The sequence below is a fragment of the Miniopterus natalensis genome, chromosome 14 (genome assembly GCF_054644295.1).
Source record: "Miniopterus natalensis isolate mMinNat1 chromosome 14, mMinNat1.hap1, whole genome shotgun sequence".
NCBI lineage: Eukaryota > Metazoa > Chordata > Mammalia > Chiroptera > Miniopteridae > Miniopterus > Miniopterus natalensis.
In genome coordinates this window covers 18,834,467-18,848,615 of record NC_142094.1, presented here as the reverse complement: position 1 = coordinate 18,848,615, position 14,149 = coordinate 18,834,467, and the positions used below count along the sequence as shown (strand labels likewise).

Here is a 14,149-nt window from a genome sequence, read left to right as displayed (position 1 = left end):
ATATTCTGTTCTATTGATTTGTTTATCTTTATGCCAGTACTACTTTATCTAGGGTAGTGTGATAGAATTCTAAAATGCCCCCAATGACCTTTGTATAATGGGAGGAGCCTATAAATATGATGTGCTGTCACTTCTGTGATTAGGTTATGTTATCTGCCACGGTTGACTAAGATAGGTAGATTGTTCTCATTAAACCTGACCTAATCAAGCAAGCCCTTAAAAAGGACTGGGCTTTTCCTGGAGAGAGATTCCAAGCACAAAGCGGATTCAACAGTCATGCACTGTAAAATGACAGTTTTGATCAACAATAGATCACATATACAACTGTGGTCCCATAAGATTATAATGGAGCTGAAAAATTCCTATCGCCTATTGACATTGTAGCTGTCAAAATGTCACTGTAAAAACTAGTGCAATACATTACTTATGTTTGTTGTGATGCTGGTGTAAACAAACCCACTTTGCTGCCAGTAATACAAAGATATAGCACATAGGCCCTGGCCAGTTTTACTCAGTGGTTAGAGCATAGGCCTGCGCATCGAAGAATTGCAGATTCGATTCCCAGTCAAGGGCATGTACCTGGGTTGCAGGTTTGATCCCCAGCTCTGGTCTGGCGAGTGTGTTAGGCAACCAGTCGATTTGTCTTTCTCACATTGGTGTTTCTCTCTCTCTCCTCCCATCTCTCCCCTCCCTTCAACTCTCTAAAAATCAATGGAAAAAATATCCTCGGGTGAGGATTAATGCCCCCCCAAAAAAGTATAGCACATGTAATTATGTATAGTACATAATACTTGATAATAAACAGCTATATTACTGGGTTTATGTATTTACTACACTTTTAATCACTAGAGTATATTCTTTCTACTTTAAGAAAAGTTTGCACCCTAGCTAGTGTGGCTCAGTGGTTAGAGCGTCAGCCTGCGGACTGAAGGGGTCTGGGTTCGATTGCGGCCAACGGCATGTGCTTTGGTTGCAGGCTCCATCCCCCACCCGGGTCGGGGAGTGTGTGAGGCAACCAATCGATGTGTCTCTCACATCCATGTTTCTCTCTCTCTTTCTCTCCCTTTTGCTCTCTGAAAAGCAATGGAAAAAATATCCTTGGGTGAGGATTAGAAAACAAAACAAAACAAAACAAAAAAAAGCTTGCTGCAAAACAGTATGCCATGCTACACCAGCAGCAGCCTCATGCATCTCATGTTTACATCTCTTGATTGTATCATTTCTTTTGTGCTGGATTTAATCTCGTGGTTTGTTGTTTTTTAATCCTCCCCCGAGGATATGTTTCTCATTGATTTTAGAGAGAGAGAAAGGGAGAGAGAGAGAGAGAGAGGAACACTGATGTGAGAGAGAAGCATGGACCAGTTACCTCCCTTATGCTTCTGGACCAGGGATCGAACCCGAAACCTAGCTATGTGCCCTGGCTGCAAATTGAACCTGCAACCTTTTGGTGTACAGGATGACACTCCAACTAACTGTGCCACCTGGCCAGGGTTAATCTCGTGTTTTTCTATAAATTTAGTGTGGTCTAAGTGTACGGTGTTTATAAAGTCTACAGTATTGAAAGGCAATGTCCTAGGTCTTCACATTCACTCACTAACTCACCCAGGGCAACTTCCAGTCCTTTGGGCTCCAGTCATATTAAGTGCCCTATACAGGTGTCCCATTTTTTATCTTTTATACCTTATTTTTACTATGCCTTTTCTATGTTTAGATACACAAATACATATCACTGTATTACAGTTTTATTCAGTACAGGTTTATAACCTTGGAGCAATAGGCACAGATGTGTAGTAGGCTCTACCATCTAGGTTCGTGCAAGTACACTCTGACATTTACACAACAACGAAATTGCTTAATGATGCATTTCTCAGGATGTAACCATCATTAAATGGTAAGTTTATCAATATCTACAAAAAAGCCTTTTAGGATTTTGATTGGGTTTGCATTGAATCTATAGGTCAAATTTGGGAAGAATTGACATCTTAACAATATTGAGTCTTCTGACCCACTCATCTCTCATTATAGATCTTTAATTTCTCTTAGCAGTGTGTAATAGTTTTTAGTGTGCAAGTCTTTCTCATGTTTGGTCAGATTTATCCTTGAGTATTTCATATTTTTTATGCTATTGTAAATGGTATTGTATGACTTTCAATTTTTGATTGTTTATTGCTAGTATATAAAAATACAGTTGATTTTTGTATGTTGATCTTATATTGGGCAATCTTACTAAACTAGCTTACTACAAGTAGCTTTTTTCTATAGATTTCATTGAATATTCTACATAAATGATCATATTGTCAGCAAATACAGTTTTACTTCTTTCTTTTTAATCTGTATGCCTTATATTTCTTCTTGCCTTATTCTACTGGCTAGAACATCCAACATTTAATAGAAATGGTGAGAGTGGAAAGTCGTACTTGTTTCTAATATTAGGGGGAAAGCATTCAGTCTTTCATCATTAAGTATGATGTTAGCTATAAGCCTTCAAAGATACTTTTATGAAGTTGATGAAGTTTCTCTGTATTCCTACATTACTGAGAGTTTTTAATCACATTTTCTCTTTTTTGCCTTTAAGATTTTATCATTGTCACTGGTTTTGATAAATTTAATTATGATATGCCTTGGTTAGTTTTCTTTGTGTTTATGTTTGGAGTTTATTAAGCTTTCTGGATATGTGTATTTATGGTTTTCACTAAATTTGGAAAATGTTTGGTCATTGTTACTTCAGATATTTTTCTGTCCTCTACCTCTTACCCTTTGGGGACTATAATTATACCTCTTTTAGGCTGTTTGAAGTTGTCCCACCTCTCACTGATGTTTTCATTTTTTATTATGGTAAAATATACAAAACAAACTTATAATTGTAACCATTTTTAAGTTCAGTGGCATTAAGTACATTCACATTGTTGTGCAACTATCACCACCATCCTGTTCTAGAACTTTTTCATCATCCCAAATGGAAACTCTGAACCCGCCAAGTAATAACTCCCCATTGTTTCCTATCCCCAGTCCCTGGATACCTCTATTCTACTTCCTGTATCTATATATTTGACTACTCTAGGTACCCCATGTAAGTGGAATCATGCAATTTTTTTTCTTTTGCATCTGACTTATTTCACACTGTCTTCAAAATTCCTTTTAAAGGCAGAATAATATTCTCTTCATTTTTTAAAAGTCTATTTTTGCCCTAGCCGGTGCAACTTAGTTGGTTGTGCATTGTCCTGTGCACCAGGAGGTTGCCAGTTCAATTCCTGGTCAAGGGCACATGCCCCGGTCGTGGGCTCAATCCCCTGTAGGGGGTGTGCTGGAGACAGCCGATGTGCTCTTACATGATGCGCTCTTACATCAGTGTTTCTCTCTCTCTCCTTCTCTCTCTAAAAAGCAAATTGTTTTTTAAAAAAATGATCTCTTCTTGTATTTCATTTTTGAACTCTTTGTATTATGTCTTCAGGTTTATTATTTTTACCTTCTGCAATGTCTAATCAGGCATTAATCTTATTGAGCATGTTTTTCATTACATATATTGTAATTTAATCTGCAGAATTTTAAGTTGGATCTTTTTTATGTGTCCACTTTTAACTTTTTTGATATATGTAATACACTTTTCATAACTGTTCATTTATTTGTCTGCTAATTCTGTTATCTGGGTCAATTTCAATTGATTGATTTTCTGCTCATTGTAGATAAATTTTTCTACTTCATTACATGCCTGATCATATTTGATTGGATGCCAGACATTATGAATTTTTCCTATTGGGTACTGAGTACTTTTCTATTCCTACTAATATTTTTGAGTTTTGTTGTGGGATGTAATTTAATTACTTAAAAACAATTTGATCCTTTGGGATCTTGCATTTAAGATTTGTTCAGCTGGGCCAGAGGTGTGATGAGTCCAGGGCAGGGTTTCTTAATGTCAGCACTATAACATTTTAGGTCAGATAATTCTTTGTTGTGAGGAGTTGTCCTGTGCATTGTAGAAGGTTTAACAGCATCTTTTGCCTCTACTCTTTAGGTGACCCCCAGTGTGACAACCAAAAATGTCTCCAGAAATTGCCATCTGTTTTTAGCAAATTGCTCCTCCCTCCCATTGAGAATTACTGCTTTGGGGTTAATTTTGCCGCAGTACTATGACAAGATCCTCCTGTCTAATCTACCCAATGCCCCATGAATCATGAGATTTTTTTTTTTTTCAGTATGGCTGTTTGTGGTAGGCACTTTTATTGGCCTTGTGTAAGTACTGGCCACTGTTCCCTCTAATCTCTTGGATGGTTGTTTTTTCAGTCTTGTTTGATTGCCTCACATATATACACTAGTCAGCATTCAGCTTCACATTCAAGGGAGATGCTCTGCAGATCTCTGGAGCTCCATCTTAATATATTCAAGCTACTATAACAAAAATACCATGGGTTGCTTAAACAACACATGTTTATTTCTCATAGTTCTGGAGCCCGAGTCCAAGATCAAAGTGCCAGCAGATTTCGTGTCTGGTGAAGTCCCACTTCCTGGCTTATAAAATCGTCCTCTGTCTTCACAGGGCAGAAGGGGTGAGAGAACTTTCTAGGGTATCTCTTATAAAGGCTCTAATTCCATTCATTAGGATTCTGCTCTCATGACCTAATCACCTCCTAATACCATCACACTGGGGGTTAGGATTTCAACATGAATTTTTTGGAGGGGACACAAACATTTAACCCATAGCAAGTTCTCTGTGCATCTTTCTGCTCGCCAGTATTCTATCCCATGAACACTAGCCACCTTGATCTCTTCAGACTCTCAGCTCTCTCTCTCCAACTTAGCATGTCTGCCAGGCCTCAGCCAGTTTCTGTCCGGTGCCACTTTGCCTAAAAACGCTCAAAGCAGTAAGCTGGGTCAGGAGGGCTCACCTAGTTTCCTGTCTCTTGGGGATCTCTTTTGTTGTCTGATGCCCAATGTCTTGAAACTGCCCCCCCCCCCCATATATTTTGTTTGCTTTTTTGATTGTTTCAGGTGGGACATTAAATCTGGTCCCTCTTATTTCTTGGTCAGAAGATAACTGATTCATATTAATTATTGGTTAAAGCTGAAAGTGTTCTTAAACATTTACTAACCTTATTTCTTTATTTTGTGGATTTGTATGAAACCTATAGCTATCATATCCTCAATTCAGTCTCCTATTCCCTGTAGTTCTTATGGCACAACATAAATATTAAATTGACCCTGAAGCCCTCTATCATCTTTTAATGTACCTCTTCAGTGTAGGTTTTCACAGTGTTAGCTAAATATGGGCCCCTAACTATATATGTAGTAGCATACAATTAAAGGACATGCCCTAACCTGATGAAGCACAACAGTGGAATGCATCATGTTTTTAGGGCATTGCCACAGCAGGCTCACAGACTTCCAGGAGGCTTCCTTGTATGATAACTCCTATTTTCTAGCAGCTAAAACACCACCATCAAAGCCTGTTTGTTAGCCTGATTGAGGGTGTAAAGATCTGTGGATATAAGAAAGAAAAAAAAAAGAAAAAGATGAACATTTTGAGCAGTTTATGATACAAAATTGTACTGAAGAATAATGCTACAAGGATGGGAGTGACTTGGAACCCATTGGTGGTAAGCTGTTGGAGAAAGGAGAAAGTTAGCAAAATAGAAAAAATGACAGAAGTCGGGCCTTGTTTTGTGTGAGATGAGCTTCTCTAATTTGCTACATCGTAACTGCTACAGAATTTGTAGCATGTGCTTGTTGGATATTAAAAAACTGAAGTAATTTATTCAGAGCTTACCTTGGGAAAAAGATATGTCTGTACGGTGGTGGGTAGGATGAAACCATCTGGCTATGTATATGAACTAAAACATAGTGAAATCATATGTTAATGGAATATTATGTATATTTATATAATCAGTGATATGCATCAATGTGCGTAAATTCCATGTGTTAGAGTGAATAAATCATAATTATTTGGCCTTTAGGATGGTGATTATATGCTATAGCTAAAAGACTTGAGTAAGAGTTTTTTGTAGCTCTCTAGTATATAAGAATTAGCTTTTTAAAATGTGCAGATAACTTATAGGTGGATGTGCTGTTAATTTTCTAAGATTGAAAAGCTATTGTGTATTGATAATATTAAAAGCTCTGTTTGGAAACAAAATATGATCTAAGGCTTCCAAAAACTAGGATTGCTTTTTAGTAATTAAGAAGTAAATATTTAATGAGAGTATTTCTTGTTTGCTGAATATTTTTGATGGTGTAAGTGGCACTCATGTAGTTAAGTATCTGCCTATTTCAAGTGATTTTGTCTTTATGGAAAAAAGTTTGTGTAGCCAGAGAGACAATGCTGAACAGTAGCAGCTCTTTACTTTCCACATCATAAGGAAGCATAGAATCTTTTTCATAGCCAAAAATACATGTTATACGGGAATGGTAAACACCAAAGTCAGGAATTATTACATCTGGGAGGAGAGGAAGGGGATGCTATCAGGGAAGGACATATACTTCTATTGATGTTTTGTTTTACTTTTGAAAGCAAACTTTTAAAATAAAATAAAATTTAACATATGTTGAGAAAAGTATAGGTCATAAGCATATAGCTTGATGAACTTTCACAAAATGAACATACCTGTAAACTAATACCCAGATTAAGAAACATAACGTTTGTATTGGATCTGGGTGGTGGGCACATAGATGTTTGTTGTATTATCCTTTATTCTTTTTTTAATACTTTAAAATTTGCATAATATGTTTTATAAAAATCATCTCAGAAGGAAATACAGTTTTGAGAGATCTGGAAAATGTCAGAAAACCCAAATGCTTTAGTAGTTGAGAAAGTATTTTAGGGAATTAGGTTTTTTCCATGTAGGCCGTTGTCTCCCCTGTATCTGATAAAGTTTATAAACCTGATATTGGCCCAAGTTACTGAAAGTTTTAAAATAGAAAAAGAATATAAACAGTGCTGTGTGGGATCAAAGTAATAAAAATCATTTGTACTTTTTGGAATAATACATTATTAGCTTTTTATAATTTGCAGTATAAAGTTTGGTTCCTCAAATTTATGGGTATGTTGAAATTACATTTTTGTTTTTAAATTTTTATCACTAAAATCTCAATGATAGTTTAAGAAGGAAATTCCTTATTCAGTTCTATAATGGAATATTTAAATTATAGAAAGAACTGAACTAATAAGATATTTATAAATACTTAGATCTAGTTTAAAAGCTTTATGTCTGTTATAGAAATTATTTATATAGTACATAAAATATTGCTTAATCTAAGGGGTTTCCTGAAATTAGTTATCTCTCCGCCTTTATGGTGTTTTTTTGTTTTGTTTTGTTTTTATGGTGTTTTTGTTTGTTTGTTTATTTTGAGGAGGGGGAGATACTTATTCCATGAACATGAAGATTTCTGAAATTTAATTTATTTTTACATATAACAAATCTTTATATCTCATTTTATGAAAAGTATTAAAATGGGATTTTCTCCATTGCTCTCAACAGTAGGCTTTACATAATTAAGTTATGACTGCTACGATGTGAAATAGCCATTTGTAAAATAATGTTTTGTAAAAATGTTTGGTCATTAACCTTCTTTCTGCTATTGGGGTTATATGCATAAAATTATTAGAATGTTAATCTATTAAAAACCACTCATTATTGAATAATATTTGTTTCTTTACTTTCTTCAAGAAGCCAATAGGGCAGGGTAGGTAAATTACTGTTTCTGGTATGTTTATGTGTATTTGGTCTTCAAAGAAGTTGCTAAGACACACTGAAGTTTTTGTTTTGTTTTTCTGTTTTCCCTTTACAGACAGTGGAGGAGGAAATGGCCGGTCCTAATCAACTCTGCATTCGCCGCTGGACAACAAAACATGTAGCTGTTTGGCTTAAGGATGAAGGCTTCTTTGAATACGTGGACATATTATGCAATAAGCACCGACTTGATGGAATCACATTGCTAACGCTGACTGAATATGATCTTCGGTCTCCTCCTCTGGAAATCAAAGTCTTAGGGGACATTAAAAGGTTAATGCTTTCTGTCCGAAAATTGCAGAAAATACATATTGATGTTTTAGAAGAGATGGGATACAACAGTGACAGTCCCATGAGTTCCATGACCCCTTTCATCAGTGCTCTTCAGAGCACAGAGTGGCTCTGTAATGGGGAGCCTTCACATGACTGTGATGGACCCATCATTGATTTGAATTCTGACCAGTACCAGTATATGAATGGTAAAAACAAACATTCTGTTCGAAGATTGGACCCAGAGTACTGGAAGACTATACTGAGTTGTATATATGTTTTTATAGTATTCGGGTTTACATCTTTCATTATGGTTATAGTCCATGAGCGAGTGCCTGACATGCAGACCTATCCACCACTCCCAGATATATTCTTAGACAGGTAAGTTTTGTTTCTAATTGCCAAGTTTGTAGAAGATTGCTTTAACAGCAATGATAAAAGCATGTTTATGATAACTGTTGTTATTGTTTCGATTGACATATACTATCTATTTGCTTTATCTGATAGTATAGAAAGATATGGTTTGAAATTGCCTCTTTTTCTTAAAGTAAACCAGATCTTAACCCTAGGTGAGTGGGAGAGACCAATGTTTAATTTATTTTTCTGTGATTATATTATAGCTCCCTGGACACTTCAGATTTTAAAGGGGTTTCCCAGAATGTTGTTTGTAATAAATTGAATTTGGTTATTTTTTTTTTTTTTAAATGATGATCAGAGTTCTGCTTTTCAAAAATATGGGGAGATCTCCTGTATCACCAAATAAATTGGGATTATCACAAATAGTACAAAGTGATTCATTGATAGTATTCTGTTTTTATGAAATACTAAATGCATAAAAAAAGAATATAGTATATGTATATCAAAAATAAGACTAGAACAAACCTCAAAACTGTTAGTTTTTATATTTGTGATTTTTATTATTTTTCCTTTTATTTTTAAACTAAGGGGATCCATGAATTTACGTTTTTCTTTTTTTAAGATTTTAAAATTGCTTTTTAGAGAGAGGGGAAAGGAGAGGGAGAGAAAGAAAGAAACATCAATGTGAGCGACATCGATGTGATCAGCTGCCTCTTGCATGCCCTCTACCAGGGATCAAGCCACAACCCCGGCATGTGCCCAGACCTGGAATTGAGCCAGCAACCTTTCGGTGCACAGGACAGTGCCCAACCAACTGAGCCACAGCAGCTAGGGCTAAACCCCTTTAAAATCTGATTTTTTAAAAAGTCTTTTTAAAGTTTATAGTGCTTTCTTGTTTATTTTTATAAAATGTTTTGCCCTTCTGAAGGTGCCTTATAATGAATGTTTTTTTAATCAAATGGATCAAAATGTCCACTTTAAGATGGCAGAATGACATACATATCCATATTTTGTCCTCTCTCTAACCCTGACTAAAAGTATAGTAAAGGTTTTTAATGTTTGGTTGTTTGCTTTAAGTTGTGCACCCACAAGGATGGGACAGATAAGAGAGGAGAAAACAGCTATACATTTTTGGAAGTTTGAAACAGATGGATGAGTGGCAACTAGCAGACCTAAAATAACCTAATTCTGAAACAGCAGTCAGGAAAACTGAGAACCAACCCAATCTATGTTTCAGATTTCTCAAACTTCTAAATATTGGAGGTGAAAGAGTGTTGTTAAAATAAGGGGAATTGAATGAAAGCTGATCAAGAAGCTGTTAGATCCCTGTATCTCTTTCCCTATTCTATACAGTTTTCCCAACTGTAAACAAGACCCCAAGGAAGTAAGGAAGAAGGCATGTGGATATCTGGGAATGAATACTCAAAGCAGAGGAAGCAGCAAGGTGCAAAAATCTGAAATTGGTAGTGTGCTTTAGCATGTGTAAGGAACAACAGGTGAGAGATTGAGAGAACAGTTGCAGATGAGGTCTGAAAAGAGACAGGAGTCCAGATTGTGTAGGGACCAGTTATAAAGGCTTTAGCTTTCATTTTGAGTGAAAAGGAAAGCCATTGGGAACTATTTAGGAGAAGAGTAGAGTGAACTAACTTCCATTTTAAAGGGTCCTTCTACTTGTATTAAGGATAGCCTGGGGGCTGAGGATGGGAAAGCAGGGACTAGGTAAATTATTGAATTCATCTAGACAAAGATGAGGTGGATTGGGTGAGGATAGTAGTGGTAGAGATGGTGTGAAAGAGTCAATCTCTCTCTTTCTAGATATATCTATATATGTAGAAAGAGAGATTTGCTGATGAAGTACTTGTAAAATATAAGTGAAAGAGAGAAGTCAAGAATTATCCCAAGATTTTTTACTTGAGCATCTGGAAGGAAGGAGTTGCCCTTTACAGAAATGGGAAGCCTGTACAAGGAGCTGACTTGGAGAGAAAATTAAGGGTTTGATTTTAGACACTTCAAGTTTGAGCTATCTTTTTTTTTTCTTTAATTCTCACCCCAGGGTATTTTTTTCCATTGCTTTTCAGAGAGAGTGGAAGGGGGAGAGAAAGACACACACATCCATTGGTTGCCTTCCGCACCTGCTTCAACCAGGGCCAAGGATTGAGTCTGCAGCTGAGGCACGTGCCCTTGTCCAGAATTGAATCTGGGCCCATTCAGTCTTCAGGCTGCTGTGCTAACCACTGAGCCAAACCGGCTAGGGCAAGTTTGAGCTATCTTTTACACCAAATCAAGTAAGAGATGGAAAGATGAATTAGAATTCGGAGAGATATAGGCTGATTTGGGGGAGTTACCAGCATAGGTAAAGCCATGATGTTAGATAAGGTCTCCTAGGGGGTGAGAGGGAAAATAAGAAGATTGAAGATTGAGCCCAAGAACATTTTAACACTTAGAGGTCAGAGAAGTAAGGTAAAACTAGCAAAGAAGACTGAGAATGGGAAAGAAGAAATTAGAAACAATCAAGTCTTACAGGTTTTCTTTTAAGGGCAGCAGAGAAATAAAGCTATAGCTTGGGGAGAGGAGGAAAGGATATGGAGTCAGCAGGGTTTTGTTTTGGATGGGCTATATTATAGCATGCTTGTTGTATTGGTGATAGGAATGACCCAGTTTGGGGGGTTGTGGGATGATGTTGGAGGAAAGACAAGGTACAATTTTTGGAGTCATGTCCTTGAAAAGAGATGGGGTCCAGTAGGTGGGAGAGGCTGGTGTTAGGTACATGGACTGTTCAACTGTAACAGAGGGGAGGGTGGAAAAGATGGAAACAGAGGTAGAAGGTTGCTAGATGTGATGGTGGAACATTAGGAAATGCTCTCCTGATTGTTGTTGTTTTTTCTCTCCAAACAGAGTTAGAATGGAGGGAAGGTTTGTAGTTTGAGGAGAAAGGATGGGGTGTAAAAACAGTCATCCGGGAGAGTGAATAGACTGTGATGCAGTAGCAGCACTGAAGGCCGCCTTCTGGTTGGTAGTCATGTTGGCATTGTGTGTTCTACCAGCCTCCCTCACCTGCACAGATACTGGAATGGAATAGGTGGATAAATAGATTTAAGCAGGGTTGAAGCTTTTTTAGACAGTACAATGAAGGAAAAAGAGGCAAGGGAGTGATTATAATGACTTTCCATGGACTCAGGTGGGTAAGGAGGGATGTGAGGATATGGGGTAGATGAAGGACAGTGAAAATGTTATAAGATCAGTGGAATTTAGGTCTCAGAATTATTGAAAGTAGAGTCTGAAGGAATAAACTGGAAAGACCAGAGGTGTTGGTTAGTGTAGGATTCTTGAAATTGAGATTATAAAGAATAATCTTAGTAATGACAAGATTGGTTATAACCATGGGTGTGGGTTACTGAAGTAGAGTAAAAGACACGGTCATAGAGGAGTAGTTAAAAGAGAATTAAGTGGGAACACAAATTACAACAGGAGTAGTTTTGGAGAGAATGACAGTGAAGCAAAAACTAAAATCTTCAAGAAATGAGGTAATGGATGCTGAAAGTCTACAGATGACTATAACAAGGCATAATGGGGAAAAAGGGAGAAATATCTGGAAGAGTAATGAAGACTTTAAACTATACAATTCAGTGATTTTTAGTATATTTACAAAGTTGTGTATCCATCACCACTAATTCCAAAACGTCATTGCCGCCAAAAGAAACTCATATCTATTATTAGCCATACCCCATTCCCCTCTCTCTCTAGACCCTGGCAACCACCGATCCACTTTCTGTTTCAATGGATTTGCCTGTTCTGAACATTTCATATAAACAGAATCATACAGTATGTGGCCTTTTTCTGTATATTTCTGGCTTCTTTCATTTAAAGATTCATCCACATATAGTATGTATTAGTATTTTATTTCTTTTTATTACAGAATAATGTTTCATTGTATGGATATACTACAATATGTTTATCCATTCATCAGCTGATGAACGTTTGAATTGTATCTAATCTTTGGCTACTATTAATGCTGCTATAAACATTACTGTACAAAGTTTTGTATAGGCATGTTTCCAGCTCCCAATGGGTATTTGAAACCAAATTTTGCCTAACTCTATAGTGCCACCTACTACAAAGCTTTCTCTTAAGTCTCTGAGCTCTAGTCCTGTCAGTGCTCTTCCTGTTTCCTCTCAGACTGGGCTTCCATTTTCTTGCTCACTGGTTTTCCCAACATCCAGCAAATGTGTCTCTCTGTTGGAGAGCTGCTCTTGGACTGCTGGGACACACTTTGCCTGCTTGAAAAGAGAGCAAACATGCTTGGAAATGTACATCTCTCCAGCAGCAGCCCTTAACCAATGACTGGTGAGGCAGGGTATAAATATTTCATTTCTCTTTGTCCTAACTGGGACAACTTTTAGGTCGGACATACACTGTTTCCCAAATGCCCCACAGGATGTAGCGAAAGTTATCTTTGCCGGAGTTCCCCACAGGGCTGTGCTTGATGTCTCACACTTGCCTTGCTTTCTTGCCTTTCTGATCTCATTTCCCCACTGCCCTATGGTTCTCCCTTGGGAACACTCCTAATCTCTTTCACACTGATATTTGTTTCAGAGTCTGCTTCTGAAGCTTATTTGACACGATTCCAAGAGTTTCAACACAACATAAAATTAGAAGGAGATAGGAATGCTTCTACAGGCAGGCCCACTTACAAAAATGAGAAGGGATAGCTGATAACCATAACAACAAGGGAGGAAGCAGAAGCACTATAAAAAGAAAACATAAATAATGGAAAAACCACATCAATCTGGGGCTTAACTGCCCTTTATTTCTCAGTAGTCCTTGAAGTCATTATTGTGTTCAAGGTAATAATCAGTGTTCACAGTGATGACTCTGAATTACCAAAGAAAATTAAATTTTATCCAGAAAAAAAGGCATATACATGTATAATGCATTTTAGAAAGCTTTGTATTATAAGTATGAAATATTGAGTACATATTTGACAGTTTCCTCACAACACTACACTAAAATGACAGTAAAAGGGAGGGAGGTCCCTATAATCTCCTGAAGGCAAAAGTAGTGATAATGAAAAATTGGAAGGTGGGAAGTTAAGTGCCTGTTGTGAGATTGGAAGTGGGACTAGCAGTGCCCCAAAAGTGAATTTATTTGTACTATAGAGCTCTAGAAAAACTCTGAAAATAGGAGGCACCAAGCATATCTCAAGACCAGATACAGAAAGGAGCTAAATATGGGAGATTTGATTGAAAATAAATTTAAGAAGCTTTTACACCTGCTCTATTCCAACAGAAGACAGGTAGTATATTGTCCAGAATAGTTGGATGTGAGGGGCTCAACTCGGAGACACCAGGCCCACATGAGAACAAAGGTACATGTTTTTTGGTATGTTTTCAAGAGGATTAATTGTATGTCTATGTACTAATCACTGAGACTTCCATCTCTCTTCCTTAAGTAGCCAGACTCATTTCCTATCTCCACTCCCACCCAGCCCAGTCCTCCAAGCAGGAGAACAGTCTTCTCCTTGGAAAACCTATGGAAGAGAAAAGAACTGTAGATACAGTGGTGGGAAAGATAGCCCTATCTAATTAACCAGACCCCTGCTCAATTACTCTATAGTGAAACGTACAGTTTGACAAGCTCAGACCACGCTCATACAGTGTTAGGTTTTTGTTGTTATTTTTTTTAGTACTTCACTGTCAAGTATTAATGGTCAGTCAAAAATCACCAAACATTTGAGGAAAACAGACCAATGCAGATAGAAAAAGCAAACTGGGAACACAAAATAGGGAGCAGAAGAACACTTT

General features: G+C 37.1%; 1 protein-coding gene across 3 annotated transcripts in view; it reads left to right on the top strand.

Moving 5' to 3' along the window:
- Positions 1 to 14,149, top strand: part of SAMD8 (sterile alpha motif domain containing 8) — a 46,591-nt gene that overhangs the window by 18,755 nt on the left and 13,687 nt on the right. Inside the window, exons 1-2 of one of the 3 annotated variants that reach the window (XM_087824306.1) lie at positions 4,972 to 5,591; positions 7,780 to 8,372. In XM_087824306.1, the coding sequence (XP_087680432.1) occupies positions 5,565 to 5,591; positions 7,780 to 8,372 (620 nt within the window). In that variant the 5' untranslated portion in view covers positions 4,972 to 5,564. Of the gene's footprint in view, positions 1 to 4,971; positions 5,592 to 7,779; positions 8,373 to 14,149 lie in introns of those variants that run through there. The other 2 variants (XM_016224090.2, XM_016224091.2) reach the window with 2 other exon arrangements.